Here is a 17,227-nt window from a genome sequence, read left to right as displayed (position 1 = left end):
GTCTTTCCACAGACCCTCCTTTCTTCTGACTGTTCATATATTTCATGTTCAGAGAAAGACTCAGAAAAGCTTAGTGCCCGTGACCTTGTGGTGGGCGCAGGCCAGGTCCAACCCTGTGCAGAGGTAAAGCTGACCCACCTGCAGGTTGTTCGAGTACCCCTGGTGACCCCTTCATGGCTGACATCCCACCATGAGGACATTACTCCACTGGGTTAGGGCTTCATACTTAAGAAGCTGGTCTGTAAAAATGAGAACTTCCTTGGGGGAAAAGGGAGTCCCCATGTCTTTTTTGGGGACATGATATGGAGGGCCCAGTGGGAGGTGGGCACCATGGGTGGGAGCAGAGCCTGAAAACACTTTGTGATGACTTCAGGGTTTGCTGTTGAGATTTCACTCATCTTCCCCTGTGACACACGCATCCCCACAAACATATACCAAGGACATAACTGAGGACCAAGAAGTCACAACCTAAGAAACTGTTGCTGGGGAAGAGTTTGCTGTGAAACATCATTTTATTAACTAATTTTATTTTATTTTTTTTACAAAAATAAACAATTTGATGAACAAGAAGTACAAAAGATTCTGGATATTCAAACTCCAGGAACGGGGAGAGCCTGGTTTTGGCTGCTTTGCGGCTTTCATTGAAAGCAAATGAGGCAGAAAGGCCCCGGCCCCACCCCCACCCCAGGTCCTGGCTCAAACCGCACCTGCTCCCCGACCCCAGTCTTGGCTCATGCGGAGGTGTGCACCTCTGCCCCTGACCCCTGGGCTGGCCTGGGAGTGCCTGCCCCCTGTCGGGAGGTCAGAGATAGCCTCCCCAGGTACAGAATCACCCACATCCTGGAGCTTCCCCCGCCAAGTCTCCTGTCCAGACCTCAGCTGAGAGAACACTCAGCGATGGATTGTCCCCACGCAGCCCCCCGCCTGCCGTGGCAAGTGCAGCAGCAGCAGCAGCAGCAGGGGCTTTAGCTACATTCTCACACTACTGAACACAGTGACGGGGCTGCTCACGGAACTGTCCCAGGGAGGGACACAGCCCCCACTGGGGAGACTAGCCTGAGCTTGCTTGCAGCCCAGAGGGTTGGAGAGGCAGTCATCCCCCCAAGATTCCTGGACTAGGAGCCAGCAGTCCCATAGCTAGGCTGGTAAACTCACATTTTAACATTTGGCATTATTGCACGTTTGTCCTGGTCACATCGGTCTGTCTGGGATGTCAGCTTTGTCTGCAGGGGTTCCCAGGTGACATGCAGCACTGCCAGTGCAAGTCACTCCCTCCACAGGCAAGCCCTGCTGCTGAGGATAGTCAGCTGGTCAGCCGAGCCCTCAGACAGGTCAGCCTGAGGCCTTCACATATGTGGTCTTGTTGGGATCAGGGACCACTTGGCTCCATCCAGTCTTGAAAAAGACCAGCTGCCGACCTGGGGGGCAGAGGTGAGAGGTAACAGGGCTGGATGTTTCTCTTCCTGGATGCAGGGCCATTCTCCCTTATTTGACTGCCTTGAAGACACGTATACCTCTCTCTCATCATCTCAGCACCCCCCCTGACTTACGATGGGCAATCACTATCTATCAACCTCCAGAGAGGTCCTGCCATCTCCCTTAGAAGGGCTTCTCCCACTGGCTCACCTGTCCAGGTGGTCTGGTTGGTGACCACAAAGGCCCGACACTGGGCATGGCTCTCACAGACATCCACAGCCTCAGCCAGGTTGAACACTGAAAGGAGGCAGCCCCCATGGTGGTAGGATGGCCAGCAGCGGTAGTCCTCCTGGGGGATGGTGCTGTCTGGGATGCGCTGGTACTCTGTGGGTTGGGGATGGAGTAACATGAGAACTCTGTATGCCCAGGTTTGAGTGCCCAGGGATGTGTCACTTTCTGAAAAGGGCAGCAAGACTCATCACCTAGGTCAAAGCTAAAGTCCAGCCCAACCCTCTAGCATGGAGATGAAGGCAGCTACCACTGTTGAAACTGGGCTGATTCATCAAAAAAGATAAAGCACAGACTTGGTTTTCAGGAGATACATATCTCCCAAATCTAAGGGCACATAGCTGGGTCAGGCAGTACAAGATAGCAGGCACATGCAAGGGGGACAGACATATACAGGGACCCATGGAGTCCCAGCTGTCTAGGCGAATTGCTGAGGTCAGGACATTTTAGACAGAGCCAAGGCTTCTCAAACTTCAATGTGCACGTGAATCCCACCAAGGACTCTTGTTAAAATGCAGATTCTTTTTTTTTTTTTTTTTTTGATGGGGTCTCACTCTGTTGCCCAGACTAGAGTGCAGTGACACAATCATAGCTCACTGCAGCCTTGAAATCCTGGGCTCAAGGGATCCTCCCATCTCAGCTTCCCGAAGTGCTGGGATTACAGGTGTGAGCCACCATGCCCCACCAAATGGAGATTTTGATTCTGTAGGTCTGGGGTGGAACTGAGAATCTGCACTTCTAACCAGCATCCAGTGTGGCCTGCAAGGGTTCAGAGCAACCTTCATTCACATTTTCTCCTGGCCTTGGGGAGAGAAGTTAGGCAAGTTCCTCAGAAGGGCCTGGGATGGAAGGGAGTCAGGGGTTTTTGAAGTTAAGAGGCATGTAAATGGACTAAAATGCAAAAAATCCATGGCTAGAGTGTGGACGGGGCTGGAGGGAAAAATCTGAGATCTCATTCTACAGAGAGAGCCTCAGAAGCTCTGAAAACTCACAATCCAGTGAGCTGCTCAGCTGCTGGCCTCTTGTTTGCTCCTGTCTTTCCCACTGCCTGGAGAGCCCCAGCTCTGGGCTGATAATGCAGAAGCCCTGGGCCTCTGGCCACCCCGCCCTCCTGCCTCCTTCTGCCAGGGACTAGACCAAAGTCCAGGGCTGACAGTGATTTACAGCCCCATAAACGGCATCCTCAGGGACAGAGCCAGCCATTGTTCACCTCGTTAAACTTTATTTACAGGGCTAACAGGGCTCCCCCACCCCTAAGACTAGCCAGAGCTCCTTGAATATGGAGGCTGCTCACCCCTCAACCCCTGCCAACCCCAGCTAAACCCCAGGGCTTCAGCAGAAGGACCACAGCCTGAAACCAGTGGCCAGAATTCTCCCCCTGCCCTTGGAGCTTCCTGGCTGGTTTCCGTGTGTGCCTCCCCTAACATCCAGTGTCCTTCTAGCCCCCGGAGGTTAGAGGAAGGAAAGGGAAGCAAACATATACTGTGTTCCAGCCGTGTCATAGGAACTGCACTAATTGCTTTCACACATTTCACCTGACATTTAATTCCCATAAGAATTTGGTGAGGTGGGTAATGGTGAACCCAATTCACAGATGAGGAAAGTGAGGTTCAAGGGGTAACTTGCTCAAAGTCACATAGCCAGTACGTGATAGGGTTTGGAGCCATCCAGAGTAGGGTGTCAGTGTCCACCCCCAGGTTGAAGGCAGAATTATAGTTGCTCTAGCTCAGCTAGAGATGGAACCTCAGATTACTCCATGTCAGCCCCTCCACGATTCTATGTGAGCCCCTAGAGTGGCCTTTGGAGACAAGGGTAACCAGAGAAAGGGTTACAGAGAAATAGGCCACTTAGCCTAATTGGGCGGGGTCATTCACCCTCCCACCTGTTTCTCACTTCCCTGTGGATCAGGTTGGGGCCACTCACCAGTACTGCTGCTTGCCGTGGAGTTCTGCAGATACTGCCCGCTCCGATACAGGTGCAGCACCTTCTCCAGCTGGGCCAGGGTCTCGTCCACCCCCCAGGCGAGCTCTCCTGCAGAGTGCAGTGTGGCTAAGACAGGAGGCCTGGGGCTCCCACTCCTCCCTGAAGTCAGCAGCCAGCTGCTCCCGGCTCTGCCTCCAGAGCCTGTGCCCCAGTGAACAGAAGGTTGGGGAGTGGGGAGGTTGCAGCAGAATGCCACCTTAGGAAGTGATGGTTTCTGGACCCCCTGCTGCCCTGGGTTATTTTTCTCCCCACTTTTGCTGGGGGGGGGTGCGGGGGGAAGGTGCCTGGAAGCAGATGGGCCCTGGAGAGCTCACCTGTGGCGTTGACAATGCTGTCCAGCAGAGGACGCAGTGAAGGCGGGGCACTGTGAGGCAGGAGGTATGTGAAGAAAAACCTGTGGCAGAGAGAAACCAGTGGCTCAGGGATCCAGCCTTTGGAGACACATCCTTCCTCTATTCCAACCTGGGGTAAACGCTAACCTGGCCAGGGAGCCGGATCCCTCAGGCTTAGCAACCAGGCAGGCTGCTGTGAAGTCTACTCAGCCTCGGGGGAGGGGGCTGGGCGCATGCTAAGACCACACCTAACTTCACACTAACCGAAACCAGGGGCCTGGTTCCCATCCCTTCCCAGGACTTGCCCACCTCCCAGCCCCACATCATCTCCTGACTGACCCCCGGTGTCAGAGCAGCCCCATAGCTGGGGCCCAGTGAGGAATTTCCCAGAGCACAAGGGCCTGGGTAGGAAGGGAAAAGTGCCAGTTCCAGCAGCCCTAGGCTCCGAGTCCAACACTATTTTAAGAAGCTTCCAGCTGCCACCCCCTAACACAGATTCTCCTTGGAGCTATTTTTAGCCTCCCCATCAGAAGCCTGAACGTTCCCTTCTGGACAGGGTAGAAGCCTTCCCTCACTCTGGTCAAGGCTGAGTCTCCCTGCCCAGCTGGCCTCCACGTTGCCTCTCTTCCTGCCATGCCCTCCTGGCCCATTCTCCTTCAATGGAGTTCCTGAATTGGGGGTGGAGGTCACCTGTAGGCATTATAGAGGTTCCGCTTCTCGTTCATGCCCTCGCACCAGCCGTGGGCTGAGCAGGGCAGGGTGAAGTTCCTGGCCGGAAATTCGAGTATGCAGTCAGCACTGCCTGCACACGGCGTCTCCTCCACACGTGCGTCATCCAGGTCCGTCACCTTGAGCTCCCCATCCACCAGCACAAACTGCCGCGGGCGGAAGTCCAGCAGAGTGACGGAGCCCAGTGGGGAGTGGGCCAGGTGGTGGAGGAGGCGGCCCAGGCTCAGGCAGATCTGAGGGGCAGAAGAAAAGACTGCTCACTGCCTCTCTCCTGGGTGGGGGTCTGTGGGACTCGAGGGCGCCCTCCTTGTGGAATCTGAACTTTGCTTGTGGGGGTTGGCACTTCTCTTCTGTAGGTCCCAGTGCTCCACAAAGGCCAAGGTCAGCAGCCTTAGAGAGGAGGCCAGTGAGTTCCTATTAACTCTCAGCTGGCCTGACCCTGCAAATGATATGGAGTGGGTGGGAAACGGCAGCAGCGAGGGTCTGGGGGTAATGCATCTCTTCCCTGAAGTTGCATCCTGAATGTAGTTTTAGTTCAGTGTATGGAAGTAGCGGGAAGGTCAACATGGTATTAAGGTCTTTCCTCGTTCTAGGACACTGGCCCTCCCACGGTCAGGCTGAGTGTGAGTGTGTGAGTGCTCCCCTCTTTAAGGTGCCAGCCCCCACAAGCTGGTGTGAACACGGGCACAAGGAAGGGTGAGGAGGGCAAGAGCACAGAATGTCGGGATCCTCTACATCTTCCTTCTTTTTTGAACACTGTGGCCGGTGGCTGAGTCAGCCTGTGCGCCTTCTTCCCCTCCCTCTCCCTGGGTGGAGGAGGAGTGGGGGCTGCTCTGGAGGGCTGGCCTTCTAAGGGAGAACCATCCTAGCAAGAAGCCCAGGGCCCGAGCCCTCCTCTAAGCTCACTCGGAATCGATCCTCCCAGGAAGTTTGCAGCAGCTGGATCATTTCTACAGGGGCGCCCAGCTCCGTGATGGTGGTCAGGGTGTCTGGGATGTCCTCGCTGTCCTGGTAGCAGTAGCCATAGAGCTGGGGAGAGCCGAGGGCAGGTCATTAGGTCACAGGGTGGCGGTGGGGACAGGGAAGGGCTGGACTGTCAGGTTCCCCCTCTCTCTCCCCCCACCATCCCTAGGCCTTTGCTTCAGCTCAGGCCAGAAGAGAATGCAGCGTTGCCTGGGAAGCATGCCCTCTCTTCCCTGTAGTCAGACTTCCTACTCATCAAGCCAGCCCCTCACCCCTTCCGACTCAGGTAAATGGGCAGGTCTGGCCACTGGGAGTTAACCACGTGCCAGGCACCCTGCTAAATTGCTCTATGTGCATAACTCAATTCTTCTAATGGGCACGGTAGGTACTATTATTATCTCCAACTTCAGGTGAGGAGGCTGACTCAGAGAGGTTAAGTTGCTTGCATAAGGTGGCACAGCCCATCAGTGCAGGCGCTAAGATGTGAATTTGTGCCACTCGGATTCTACAACTTGTTTTTCTTTCTTTCTGTCTTTTTTTTTGTTTTGTTTTTTTGAGAGAACCTCGCTCTGTTGCCCAGGCTGGAGTGCAGTGGCATTATCTCAGCTCTGCTCCACCTCCTGGGTTCAATCAGTTCTCTTGCCTCAGCCTCCCGAGTAGCTGGGATTACAGGCACTTGCCACTATGCCCAGCTAATTTTTGTCTTTTTAGTAGAGACAGGGTTTCACTATGTTGGCCAGGCTGGTCTCAAACTCCTGACCTCAAGTGATCTGCCTGCCTTGGCCTCCCAAAGTGCTGGGATTACAGGCGTGAGCCACTGTGCCCGGCCACAATCTGTTTTTTCTAAGGATGCTGTTTGCTAAAACACAAGCCAGCATACGGTTGGGCATTATCCCTCCTCCCCTCCTCCAATCTGTATCCCTCACCATTTCTACCTTCTGGCAGCTTCAGTTTTCTCTGTGTGGGTCTTCAGGGAGGAAAAGCAAGTTCCCTCAGATTGGTAACAAGTGTTGATAAGAACAAGGTACCTAAGGGCACATGCCGGGGTGTGTTTTGCACATGAGTGATGTGTATCAGTGGGGTTGGTAGTGAGTGATGATTCCTCCTGGAAGATCAGTTCTTTTGGGGTTACCCTTACAGGGAACTGCCCACTCGATATCATGCGGGGAGAAGCTCTGCACTGCCCAGGGACTTCTGGGGAGCACAGTCTGACTGTCACTACCACCTAAACAGCATCCTCAGGCCTCTCCCTGGCTCTTCCAGCATACTCCACAGCAGCTAAGGGCTCGTATGGTGCTCAGAACCACCAGCACCCTGTGGGGTAGAAACACAAAGGCCAAGTTGTCCAGGCCCGACTGCCGACTGGGGGAGAGGAGAACTATGCAGTAGAGGGGTGGGGATGCTGAGCCCATGGCCTGGATATCCCTGTGCACTGTCACCCTCATACCATCGTTCACACCCTCTCCAGAGCCACTCTAGGTCCTCACATGTCCTCTTTCCGCCCCAGGAGTGCCCCCTCAGCTCTCCGTCATCCTGCTGGCATGGGGGAAGGCCTCACTCTCGGGCTGTGACTTGGGGGGCCAGGGCAGCTCCAGGCACCCTCTTCTCTCTCCACCCCCTTCCCATCAGTCCAGGGAGGCCCCAGATCCTGGTGGGGTGGGGGGAAGGTAAGGGGAACAGCCCTGGGGCCTGGTTCTCATTTTCTTGCCCAGAGTCTGAGCCTTTGTGGGAAACTTCTGAAGGTTATTAAACACCCGGAGGTCGTTAAATGCGCTGTTAACGAGGTATTAATCAACACCCCTCAGGAAAAAATAAAAAGACACCATTAACCCCCCCAGGAAGCATGAGGCTGAGCATTTCAGTCACATCTTTTGTTCAGTTGGGAGAAGAAATATACTTTAGCAGGGCCAGAATCTGGGCCCAGGCAGGCCTGGGGGCCCCAGGATGACAGGGGAGAGGTGGGGAGAAATTGAGGGGAGGGAAGACCCTTGTGCCCTTTGGCCCTGGGCTATAGAGGAGTCAGTCACGTGAGGGAGTGTGTGTGCGTGTGTCAGGGGCGGGATGGGGAGGGGTCGAAGAAGATGGATGGAAAGATCTCGCCCAGGCAATCCCCATGACCAGAGAAAGCCCTGGGAGGTGCAGAGTGGGGCCTGCTAGCCTGGGCATTTTCTATTAGAATCCACAGCACCAACTCTGCGCTGCTCAGAGAGGAAGGGTGGTGGGCCTGCACCACTAGGAACTCTAGAAATGTTCTCTGACTCCTCCCCAGTTCAGCAAACAGTCAAATGGTTTTGAAATTTTAAATGACTCAGAGGTATTAAAGCAGCATTATTTCTAGTTCCCTGTACACCTGCCCTGAAGCCTCCTGGCCAGGAAGACCCCACTGTAGGCTTCCCTGCCAGCAAAGACAGCCGGCGGTCAGAAGATGAATGGGGGAGAGCCACCCTCAAAGCAGTCCCTAAACTCACACTAAAGGGCCCCCCACTTTTCACTTTTCACTTTTCCTGGGTAGAAAGGACCTGTGACCCTCTCTCCCTTAGCAACCCTGTGCCCTGGGGCCACTAACTCTTATTGTAGAGTCTGGGACTCTACAATAAGGAGTCACACAGCCAACCCCAGACAACCCTGGTCTTGGTTTGGTGAGGGAAGGGTGGAAACTATTGTGTTGTAATTTGTTCTTTGGTGCCTTCAGAATTGGGCTGGGGGCCTGACATTTCAGAGGAGGACTGTCCTGTGATATATGCGTGGGGCGTTAGCTGAATGCTTGTTAGGAAGTTTGGGCTGGCAGGAAGAGTGAGGGAGATGTTTCTTAAAAGATAGGAAAGCACATCAAACATCAAACTCGTCTGAAGGCAGAGCGGTCTTGAGTCACGTAACTAAGACTTTATGTCCTGCTAAGTCACTCAAGATCTCTCCACTCCCTCAGGATCTGGCTGACACCCTAGAGTTTCCAAAAAGTTCCCAAGAGTCCCTGGGAAGCAAAGAGTACAAGATCCTCCCAGTCAGAATGGCCACGTAACCAGGGGCTCACTCCCTGAAGCTGCAGACACAGTGTGAGCTGTGCAGCCGGGCTTCACCACACGCAACTGTTGGTTCTGCCCGAGCTCCCGAGACCAGCTTGGGGCCCAGGGCCTGGTCACAACTGTCTGACCAGGGTGGGGGAATACAATGGAGGAGGGCGAGACTGGGAGCCAACAGGAGTATAAACAGCTTTTCGGCCAATCTCTCCTACTCTTCGATGCCCACCCATCTCCCTCCAGGGCTGGGGCACCATCTCACTCCTAAGGAAAGGAGAGAGGGACTCCTGGGTTTCCGGTCATTTCTGCCGGGTGCAGAAAGGTTAGTTTGAGTGGGCTGGGAGGTGGAAGGTGTGTGCAAGATTCATCCGCTGGGGAGGCTGCACACACCCCATGTTCACCGGGCCAACAGCGGTCAGGGATTCCCCTCTCAGTTTGCTCAGATATGTTCAAAGGGAATAGTCTGTCTAATCTTAGGATGGAGGGAGACCTGAAAGAGAGCACGTAGTATAACGGCAGTGCTGGGACTGTGAGAGGCCCACTCTAAGTCTAGCTTGAGGGGACAAGGTGGGGGTTTCAGCTCTCCCCTGTGTCTCCAGCGAACGGGCGAGGCAGAGTCCCATTGAGTAGGAACCTGGGCATTTGGCCTTCTCAACCTTCCAGCCTCTTGGCTATCTATATACACTCAGACAGTGTGACATTTAGATCCTCAGGCCGCCAGTCTGTCCACTGAGCTGAGACCTTGAGGCTTCTCCAGGGGCTCAAGGACCCACTTTTAAGGTCTGGGGAACCCTTGGTTCACTTCTGGGAAGGGCTGTGTTCCCTTTTTCTAGCCTGCTCCCCCAGCCCCCTTCCAGTGTCTTCTGGGGTGGCGCTGGGGCTGGGTGGGTGGGGAAATTCTATGGGAATCAAGGCTGACGCTTGGTCTCTTTCTAGCCCTTCCCAACCCCGTTGCTGTCCCGTTTCATTTTCAAAACCAGACAAATCACTGGAAGTTGAGAGAAGTTCCATCAAGAAGGGGGACTTTATCACACACTTGTAATTCTGACTCAAGTGTCTTGGCTTAGGGTCATTTTGGCTTGGGGTAATATCCCTGGTGTTCAACCTCCTAACTCCAGCCCAAAGCACAGTCCTAAGCCCTAATGGACTGTTCCACCCCTGAGTTTTGGGAGCCTCTGTCCTGGTCTGTCTTTAAGAGATGTGTGGAAGCGGAGAAGCCCAGGAGTTCTTCGGTAAAGGGACGCCCACCCAGAAGCGAGAAGCAGGGTGGTGCAGTGGGAAGCGCCATGGTCCGGCTTCTGCGTCTAGCTTAGCCTGGGCGCAGTCACTGGCACTCCAGATCAAGGGTTTATCTTCCAGCCAGGCTGACAAGGTCTTGGGCACTCCCAGCCAACACCGTCACTCCCGCGTCCCCACCCTCGTACCTGCAGCACGTTGGGGTGCCGCAGCCGCTCCAGCAGCACCATCTCCTTAAGCAGCTTGTGGGCCGCCAGCCGATAGCAGCCCCTCCGTACCCCGAACTCGCGCACGCAGCTGCCCAGATCGTGGCCGCTGAAGTCCACCGCCTTGAGCGCCACCGCGGCGCCGCCGGGCAGGCGGACCCGGTACACGGCCTTGGTGTAGCCTGAGCCCACGTACTGTGCGCCGGACACATTGCGAAGCGCGGCGCAGCCCAGGCGCGGGCCCGGGCCGGGGGAGCCTGGGCCAGGAGCCGGGGGCCAGCCTGGGGCGCCGTCGGGCAGGGGCCGGGCCCAAGGGGGCCGGGGGCGCTGCAGGCCGGGCCCGCCCGGAGCCAGGTCCATCAGGCGCCGCCGCTCCGGCCGGCCCGCCCCGGGCCCGGGGCCCCCGCGGGAATAGCGCTGCACCTCCTCGTAGCGCGCCCGGATCTGCCGGGCCAGCTCCCCGCGGCCCCCGCGACGGCCCGGGCCCGGGGCCGGCGAAGGCTCAGGGGACTGGCCTGGCCTCGGAGGCTCCGAGCCCGGAGCGAAGAGCACGTTGAGGACGGAGCCCAGCAGGAAGGAGGCGCAGAAACCCGCGGCCACTGCCGCCCGCCGGCGCCGCATCGCTCCCCTCCCCCCGGCCGGCCGGCCCCGCGCGGCTCCCCGGCCCCGGCCCCGGGCGGCTCAGGCTCCGAGGCGGCTCCGCTCTGCGCCCCGCTGGCCCCCTGCCCAGCCCACGCGCATGGCCCCGGCGGCCCCGACCCCGGCCCCTCGCGGGCGACACATCGGCCTGACACTTGCCTCCCTGCCGCCCTGCCCCCGCCGCTTATAAGGCCCGGAGCCGCCCCCGCCCCCGCCCCCGCCCCCGCCCCCGCCCCTCCGCCTCCGCCTCCCAGCTCCCGGCCCGAGCCCGTCCTCGGCACCGCCCCCTCCGGCCGCCCAGCCCGGCCTTCCCCGCTGACTGACAGCGGGACCTCCTCCCGCGGCCGTCCCGGCCTGGGAAGCGGCGCGGAGGCGGCTCCGGCCCTGCCCTGCCCGCTGTCCCCCAAGCTCCGTCTGGGGCGCGGGAAAGGGGGCGGCGGCCAGGAGGCGCGCGGGGACTCCGCGCCTAACGCGAGGGCGGACAACGGGGCCGGGGCGGCCGGATAACGGGATCGGGAGGTGGATAACGGAGCCGGCCGGGCGGAGTGGGAGGAAGATAAAGGGGCGAGGCCGGCGGGTAACGGGCTCCGGAGGGGACGGGCAGCTAAGTCCGGGGTGCGAAGATCCGAGTGATCTCAGCGCTGCCTCCTGGGACTGGAGGCCTCGGGGCGGTTTGGGCTCAGGGAAGGCGCGTGGACCCCGCCTCTCGCGGGTGGGGCCGGGGGTGGTGGCTCCTCGCTCAGCCCCGGATTCCGCGTTGGGGCGATGGTGAGGGGGAGGCGGGCGCAGCCGGGCCAGCACCTGCGAGCGCGCGTGGGATAGGAGCTCTAGGCATAGAGGAATGCTCGTGAACTCGCCAGAGATGCCCTGTTCAACTCCTTTTACTAAGTGTTTCTGATTTTCCTTGCCCCTAAAGTCCCAAATGCAGCTGGGAGTCGCTCCCTACCCCCCAGGATGCCTGGGGTCTGACGGGGTCAGCCGCGTACCGGGAACCATGTGCATGCTAGTACCTTGCGCAAAGAGTGCGATTGTGCCCACGGACGGCTGTCTGTGGAGTGTGTGCCTCGGCGTGTCTGAAGGGGCCATTGTGTCCGATGAAGGGAATGTGTACCTTGTGTGTAAGTTGGTGCTGACGCCACCAGAACTTCGGTCCCTCCTCCTCCCTCCTTGATTGCATCATTAGTGCTAATTGAGGGGCTTTCACACGCCAGTGCATTAGCTGTTTGGAGTGAGCTCCCCCCTCCTGGGAGAGATAAGCCGCTGCCCCTCCCCCTCTCAGCTCTCCTCTTCCCCGCCGCCCTGACACTGCCCACCTAGATCCTCTCACCTTCCTGGGCAGCTTCCTGCCTCCCTCTGGGCCAGGTTAATCTCTGTCGTCCTCATAGTGTCAGGGATTGGCTGGGGAGGGGTCAGGGAGGAGAAGGGTCCAGAGCCTTTTTTTCTGGGGGGAGGGTGGAGGGGGTTGGGGGGTGTGTCCAGGAAGGGGAGATTTTCACTGAAGAGGTCTGGCGTTCCTACAGAATGCAGTGTCTGTGATGAGAAAGGGACCGGAATTTATGCCCTGTTCCTTTGGACATGGAAGGACCAAGGAGAGAGCTGAGTCCAGCCCGGACTTCCTTGTTCTCTATGGCTTGGGGAGTTGGGGCCCAGTCCGACTTAGCAAGTGTGGAAAGGCAGGGTGAAGGAAGCCACGATTCCTCCGAGAAGGCTGGGTCTGGTGGAGTCCGGTCTGTACCGATGGAGCTGTTCTATCCCGCTCTGGGCCGTGGCTGCAGGCTGCAGGGTGTCGGGGGAAGGCTCTGAGCAGATGCCCTCCCCAGCCTTACACCAGATGTCTTTGGTCTAATTAACTGTGCTGGGAAAACCAACCTGGGTTTGTAAACAGAGCTACTGGCTAAAGTCAACAGGGAACAGCAGCAAACAGCAAACATTCCCCTCACATTCAGCCTCGGTTCAATTCAGGCCCCTGGGGAAAAGGGGGAGCTGGGTGGATCAGGAGGCCCCCTGGCCCACAGCTGAATCAGGAAAAGCCTGTCTGTGTCTCCCCAATATGGCTGCTAGTTCCTTATCAGTTCCATGTCTTCTCTTCTGGAGAAGAATGAGGATTCTGGGAGGAACAGTTGCCATCCCAAGATAGGCTCTGTCCTCCTTCCAGCAATTTCCCGATAGACATCTACCCAGCCAAACATCTCAATCCGTGAGGGAGCTGTTGTAGGGGAATATTCCTTGAAGAGCCTTCTTTGGGGCCTGCTCTGCCCTTGTGTCTTGGAGAAACTTCTGAGGGTAAAACTTGGCATTGTGAGTCTATAGCTCAGAGTAGGTGAATATAACGTGAACATTGTTAAGTTCGTTACACATCATGTAGGTATTATAATAACATGTTCTGAAATTAGATAATTATTCCTGTGATATCTTTGCCAAGCTTCAGTGTTTCTGTTATGGTTTGAAAGTTCAAGGCACACAGGGGCCTGAGAAACAGGCACAAATGTGCGTGCAACACACACAGGTCCACGGAGCAGTACGGAGCAGTAGCTCACACAGCAACAAAGGCCTCTCACTGGCCTCCCCCTCATACTCACTGTCTCCCTCACCAGCTCTCAGACACACACACATATACAATCTGAGATGGAGATGGATTTTTGGCTTCTGAAAGAAAGGGATTGAACTTTTTGAGCAGATTAGAGTTTCTGAATTGGCAGTTCTTGAGTTCTTAACTGTATTTTGCTTATTTGGGTTTTTTTTTTTTTTCCTGCCACCCAGGGAGAGGAATCATTTCAAAGAATTGAAATACATGAAATGCTACTGCAGGCCCCTGATCTGCAGTCTGCCCATGCACTCAAAGACCAGGTGGAGCCCATAGCCTGGGCCTCACAGGCCAGAGTCTGCAGGCCAGTGTCCAGCTCAGAGCCCTCAGTGCCGTCTTCATACAGGAGCCATCGGATGGCCGTCCTCCCTGTCTCCCCCAGGGCTTCTGGCAGTCCTCACACCACAGTGTCTGTGCGAGGTCTAGAAGGCTCAACATGTCCAATGCTCTATGTTTTCTTGTTGCCTGTATGTTTCTGCCATGCTCCTACCCCACTCAAAACACTTAACTTGGATATTAATCCTTGGGAAGAGGGCAGATGGCCCAGACTCCAAAATGCTAAATTTCCTTCAAAGTGTCTTTTCAATATCTTTTTTTCTGCATGTTTCTGTCGCATCATCCTAGACTGTCTGAAGGGTTATTCCAGCCTCCCAGCTGCGTTCTTTATTGTCCACCTTTTTCCCTGCAGGCCAAGACTCAGACACCTCTTTTGGAGTATTACTCTTCTACTCAAAAACGGGAGGATAAGCTGAACTGGCCTTCAGGCCTCCATGAGCTGGCCCCAGCCCCCCACCTAGGCCTGTGTCCCCCTTTCCATTCCTCCACACAAAGTCAGACTCCCCAACCAGGTGCCTGTACTAGCTCCTGCCCCAGCCATCATCTGCGCTTTCCCATCAGTGCCTTCTCTCCCAGTTCCTCTTCCTGAAATACGGTCTTCTAGCCTTTCCACTTAATCTTTGCCAAGTGATGCTTCCAGGCCTCCCAGAAGGTGGTAAGGTAGAGATAATGCTTCTGCAACTGGGGTCCTGTTGCAGAAGGTCCTTGGGATATTGAGTGTCTATTCTTAGAGTTTTGTGGAGAAAAGAAATGTACAAAATACATTTCTCAGGTCTTGGAAAACTTGACATAAAGAGCTTGGGATTCGGAATCAGGGATTCAATCTTATTAATCAGTGACCTACTAGTATTTACACAAATTTCAAACAAACATCTGTGACAACATCTTAGACAACTTGTTTGGGTATAACTCTGCCAGGGGACAGAAATAACTTGAACCTCTTTTATTCTTTCTTTCTTTTCCCTCCCTCCCTCCCTCCCTCCCTCCCTCTCTCTCTCTCCTTCTTTTCTTTTCTGATAGGGTCTTGGGTCTTGCTCTGTTGCCCAGACTAGAATGCAGTGGCCTGATCTTGGCTCACTTGCAACCTCCACCTCCCAGGCTCAAGTGATTCTCCCACCTCAGCCTCCCAAGTAGCTAGGACTATAGGTGTGAGCCACCATGCCCAGCTGATTTTTGTATTTTTTTGTGTAGACAGGATCTCACTATGTTGCCCAGGCTGTTCTTGAGCTCCTGGGCTCAAGCAATCCTCCCACCTCAGCCTCCCAAAGTGTTGGAATTACAGGGTTGAACTACTTTCTTTTGTTTTTCTTTTCTTTTTTTCTTTTTCTTTTTCTTTTCTTTCTTTTTTTTTTTGGAGATGGAGTCTCACTCTGTCACCCAGGGCAGTGGTGCGATCTTGGCTCACTGCAACCTCTGCCTCCCGGGTTCAAGCGATTCTTGTGCCTCAGCCTCTGGAGTAGCTGGGATTATAGGCGCAGGCCACCAAGTGTGGCTAATTTTTGTATTTTTAGTAGAGACAGGGTTTCACTATGTTGACCAGGCTGGTCTCAAACTCCTGACCTCAAGTGATCCGCCCACTTTGGCTTCCCAAAGTGCTGGGATTACAGGCGTGAACCACCGCGCCCGGCCTGAACCACTTTCTATCCTGTTTCCCATAGGTGAAATCTCTTAACCTCCTGGGCTCTTTTGTGCCTGGAATTTCCCCTTTCTCCCAAATCAGCAAACCAGTAGTCCATCACAGGAGGCCTCACCACTTCCCCTACACCGTGGTGAGCTTCAGAGGGAAGACCATGAATCAGGACCTGGGCTGAGCCTCCTGATGCCAGAGTCTGAGCGCAGGGACAGCCCCAGCTTGTCCTCCCAGGAGCAAGGCTGTAGGGGAGGGGACTGATTCTGAAAAGAGTGGGGAAAAGGGTGGAGCCAGGCAGCCGCTCCTCCACCCCCACCTCCCTCAGGTAGGAAGTGAAGCTGATGTTTCCAAAATACAAAAAACAGATGATGAAGGTCAGGTTTCCCACATGCTGGAGAGCGGGAGCCCCAAGGCAGAGTCCCTAAAAAATTATCGGAGGCAGAGACAGAGGAGAGCGCGAGCGAGTGTGCAAGCGTGAGTGCAGAGATAGATAAACATGAAGAAACAGAGAGAGAGACAAAAAATTCTGAATCCTGAGAAAAGTAGTCAAACGAAGACAGAGGAAGCCATGGCTCAGGAGAGGTGCTTCCACCCGTTTCTGGAAAAGAGCTTAGTTCCCCTCCATGGGTTTCAGGATGGGAATACGAGCCATTTCAGCTCCACGACCCTGTCAGATGGGGAGGCCCTCCTGGAACCCAGAAACCAAAAGGCTCTGTGGGCTCGCAGAGCCCTCAATGCCTGGGCTGGCTTCTCTGTCTCTGCCTCGGAGTCTGTGGCCCCCAGTGTCCCTCTCAGACCCCTTCCTGTGCCTGGGTGTCTATTCCTCCTGCCTTCCTGCTACTCAGCCTCACCCACCAGCCGGGGAGATGCTCTGTGACACTTAGTCTTTCTGTCCCTTTTCTGGCTTTCTGAGCTGTGTCCCCCTGCTTCACTGTTTCTTGAGATTGGAGGAGCTAGGGGTGGGTGGGACTGAGGACTGGAGAGGGGGTTGGTGGTCCCAGAGAAGGCTTAGAGGTACCTGTTTAGAGCTCTCACTGGAGAGAAGGAGTGAGGGGGTAGCCTTGGGGTGGGGACCCTGTGGTGAATGGGGACTGTGTTCTGGAGACTCTTTAGGGGAGTGAGAAAAGTGGGGGCTGGTCCCCTAGGCCTCCGTAGTCCCTGGCAGATGGAGCAGCAGGTAGAGGGAGGGAGAATTGGCCATCGATCAGTGAGTGACAGATGGACTCAGGCGGCTCAGGTTGATGGAGCAGAGGCCTTTGTCTTTGTCCAGATGTGATGGGGATGGGCGCATAGGGGCTGGGTGGTTAGGAGTGACCATATCACACCTTCTCTGACAAAGCCAAATGTACTCCCGAGTCAATGGGGCCATGTTTTTAGGCCATGGTCAACTAGAAAGAAGCAGTTTATTTCAAGTGGTCACAGAGCTGCAGTTTGGGAAATGGAGAGAAAAGAGGAAGAAAAGAGGGGCTGTTGAGTTTGTACATTTGGTTCTGAACCTCTAGGGGGCTGACAGTTCTCTCCTTCTTCCCTGCCTCCCCCAGGAGGCCAGCCTGGACCCAAACCCAGAAGAAAGACTGCTCCTTACAGTTAAGAAGGCCTTGCCCCTGCTTCTGCCCTCAGGAGCTTACAATGTAATTGGAAAGATTTGCCCCAAAACATCAGGGACTAATAGAAAGGAGAATGTGGAAGATGGGGTAGGTCGGGGCGGGGGGCGGGAGTGGACAGGCAAGAAAGAACTCAGAGAGGGCTGGCCCCTTCCTGGAACCCTGATGGAGAACTATCGTGTCCTGAAAGCCTGCTGTGCACCATGAGCTGTCTAACCTCTTGATACATACTGTGAGGTCAGAATGATTACACCCATTTTATAG

General features: G+C 55.6%; 1 protein-coding gene across 1 annotated transcript; it reads right to left on the bottom strand.

The window, feature by feature from the left end:
• Positions 1-485: 485 nt before the first annotated feature.
• PKDCC (protein kinase domain containing, cytoplasmic) lies at positions 486-10,966 on the bottom strand. Its single transcript, XM_025354800.1, has 7 exons — positions 10,153-10,966; positions 5,655-5,777; positions 4,710-4,981; positions 4,002-4,081; positions 3,628-3,735; positions 1,627-1,800; positions 486-1,418 (listed from the first exon to the last, which is right to left on the bottom strand). Exons 1-7 carry the CDS (start codon positions 10,789-10,791, stop codon positions 1,333-1,335), a joined length of 1,482 nt encoding a protein of 493 aa, XP_025210585.1. The 5' UTR covers positions 10,792-10,966; the 3' UTR covers positions 486-1,332.
• Positions 10,967-17,227: the final 6,261 nt, after the last annotated feature.

Source organism: Theropithecus gelada, chromosome 13 (assembly GCF_003255815.1).
Source record: "Theropithecus gelada isolate Dixy chromosome 13, Tgel_1.0, whole genome shotgun sequence".
In the NCBI taxonomy this organism is placed as follows: domain Eukaryota; kingdom Metazoa; phylum Chordata; class Mammalia; order Primates; family Cercopithecidae; genus Theropithecus; species Theropithecus gelada.
This window is presented reverse-complemented; position numbering and strand designations above follow the sequence as displayed.

What these genes read in the sequence shown, in the direction of transcription:
- PKDCC (XM_025354800.1), bottom strand. Translation starts at nt 10,791, where the DNA reads ATGCGGCGCCGGCGGGCGGCAGTGGCCGCGGGTTTCTGCGCCTCCTTC. An exon ending in CAGCATTGTCAACGCCACAG is followed by an intron (nt 3,736 to 4,001) that starts GTGAGCTCTCCA and finishes TGCACTCTGCAG; the next exon opens with GAGAGCTCGCCTGGGGGGTG. An exon ending in CAACCAGACCACCTGGACAG is followed by an intron (nt 1,419 to 1,626) that starts GTGAGCCAGTGG and finishes TCTGCCCCCCAG; the next exon opens with GTCGGCAGCTGGTCTTTTTC.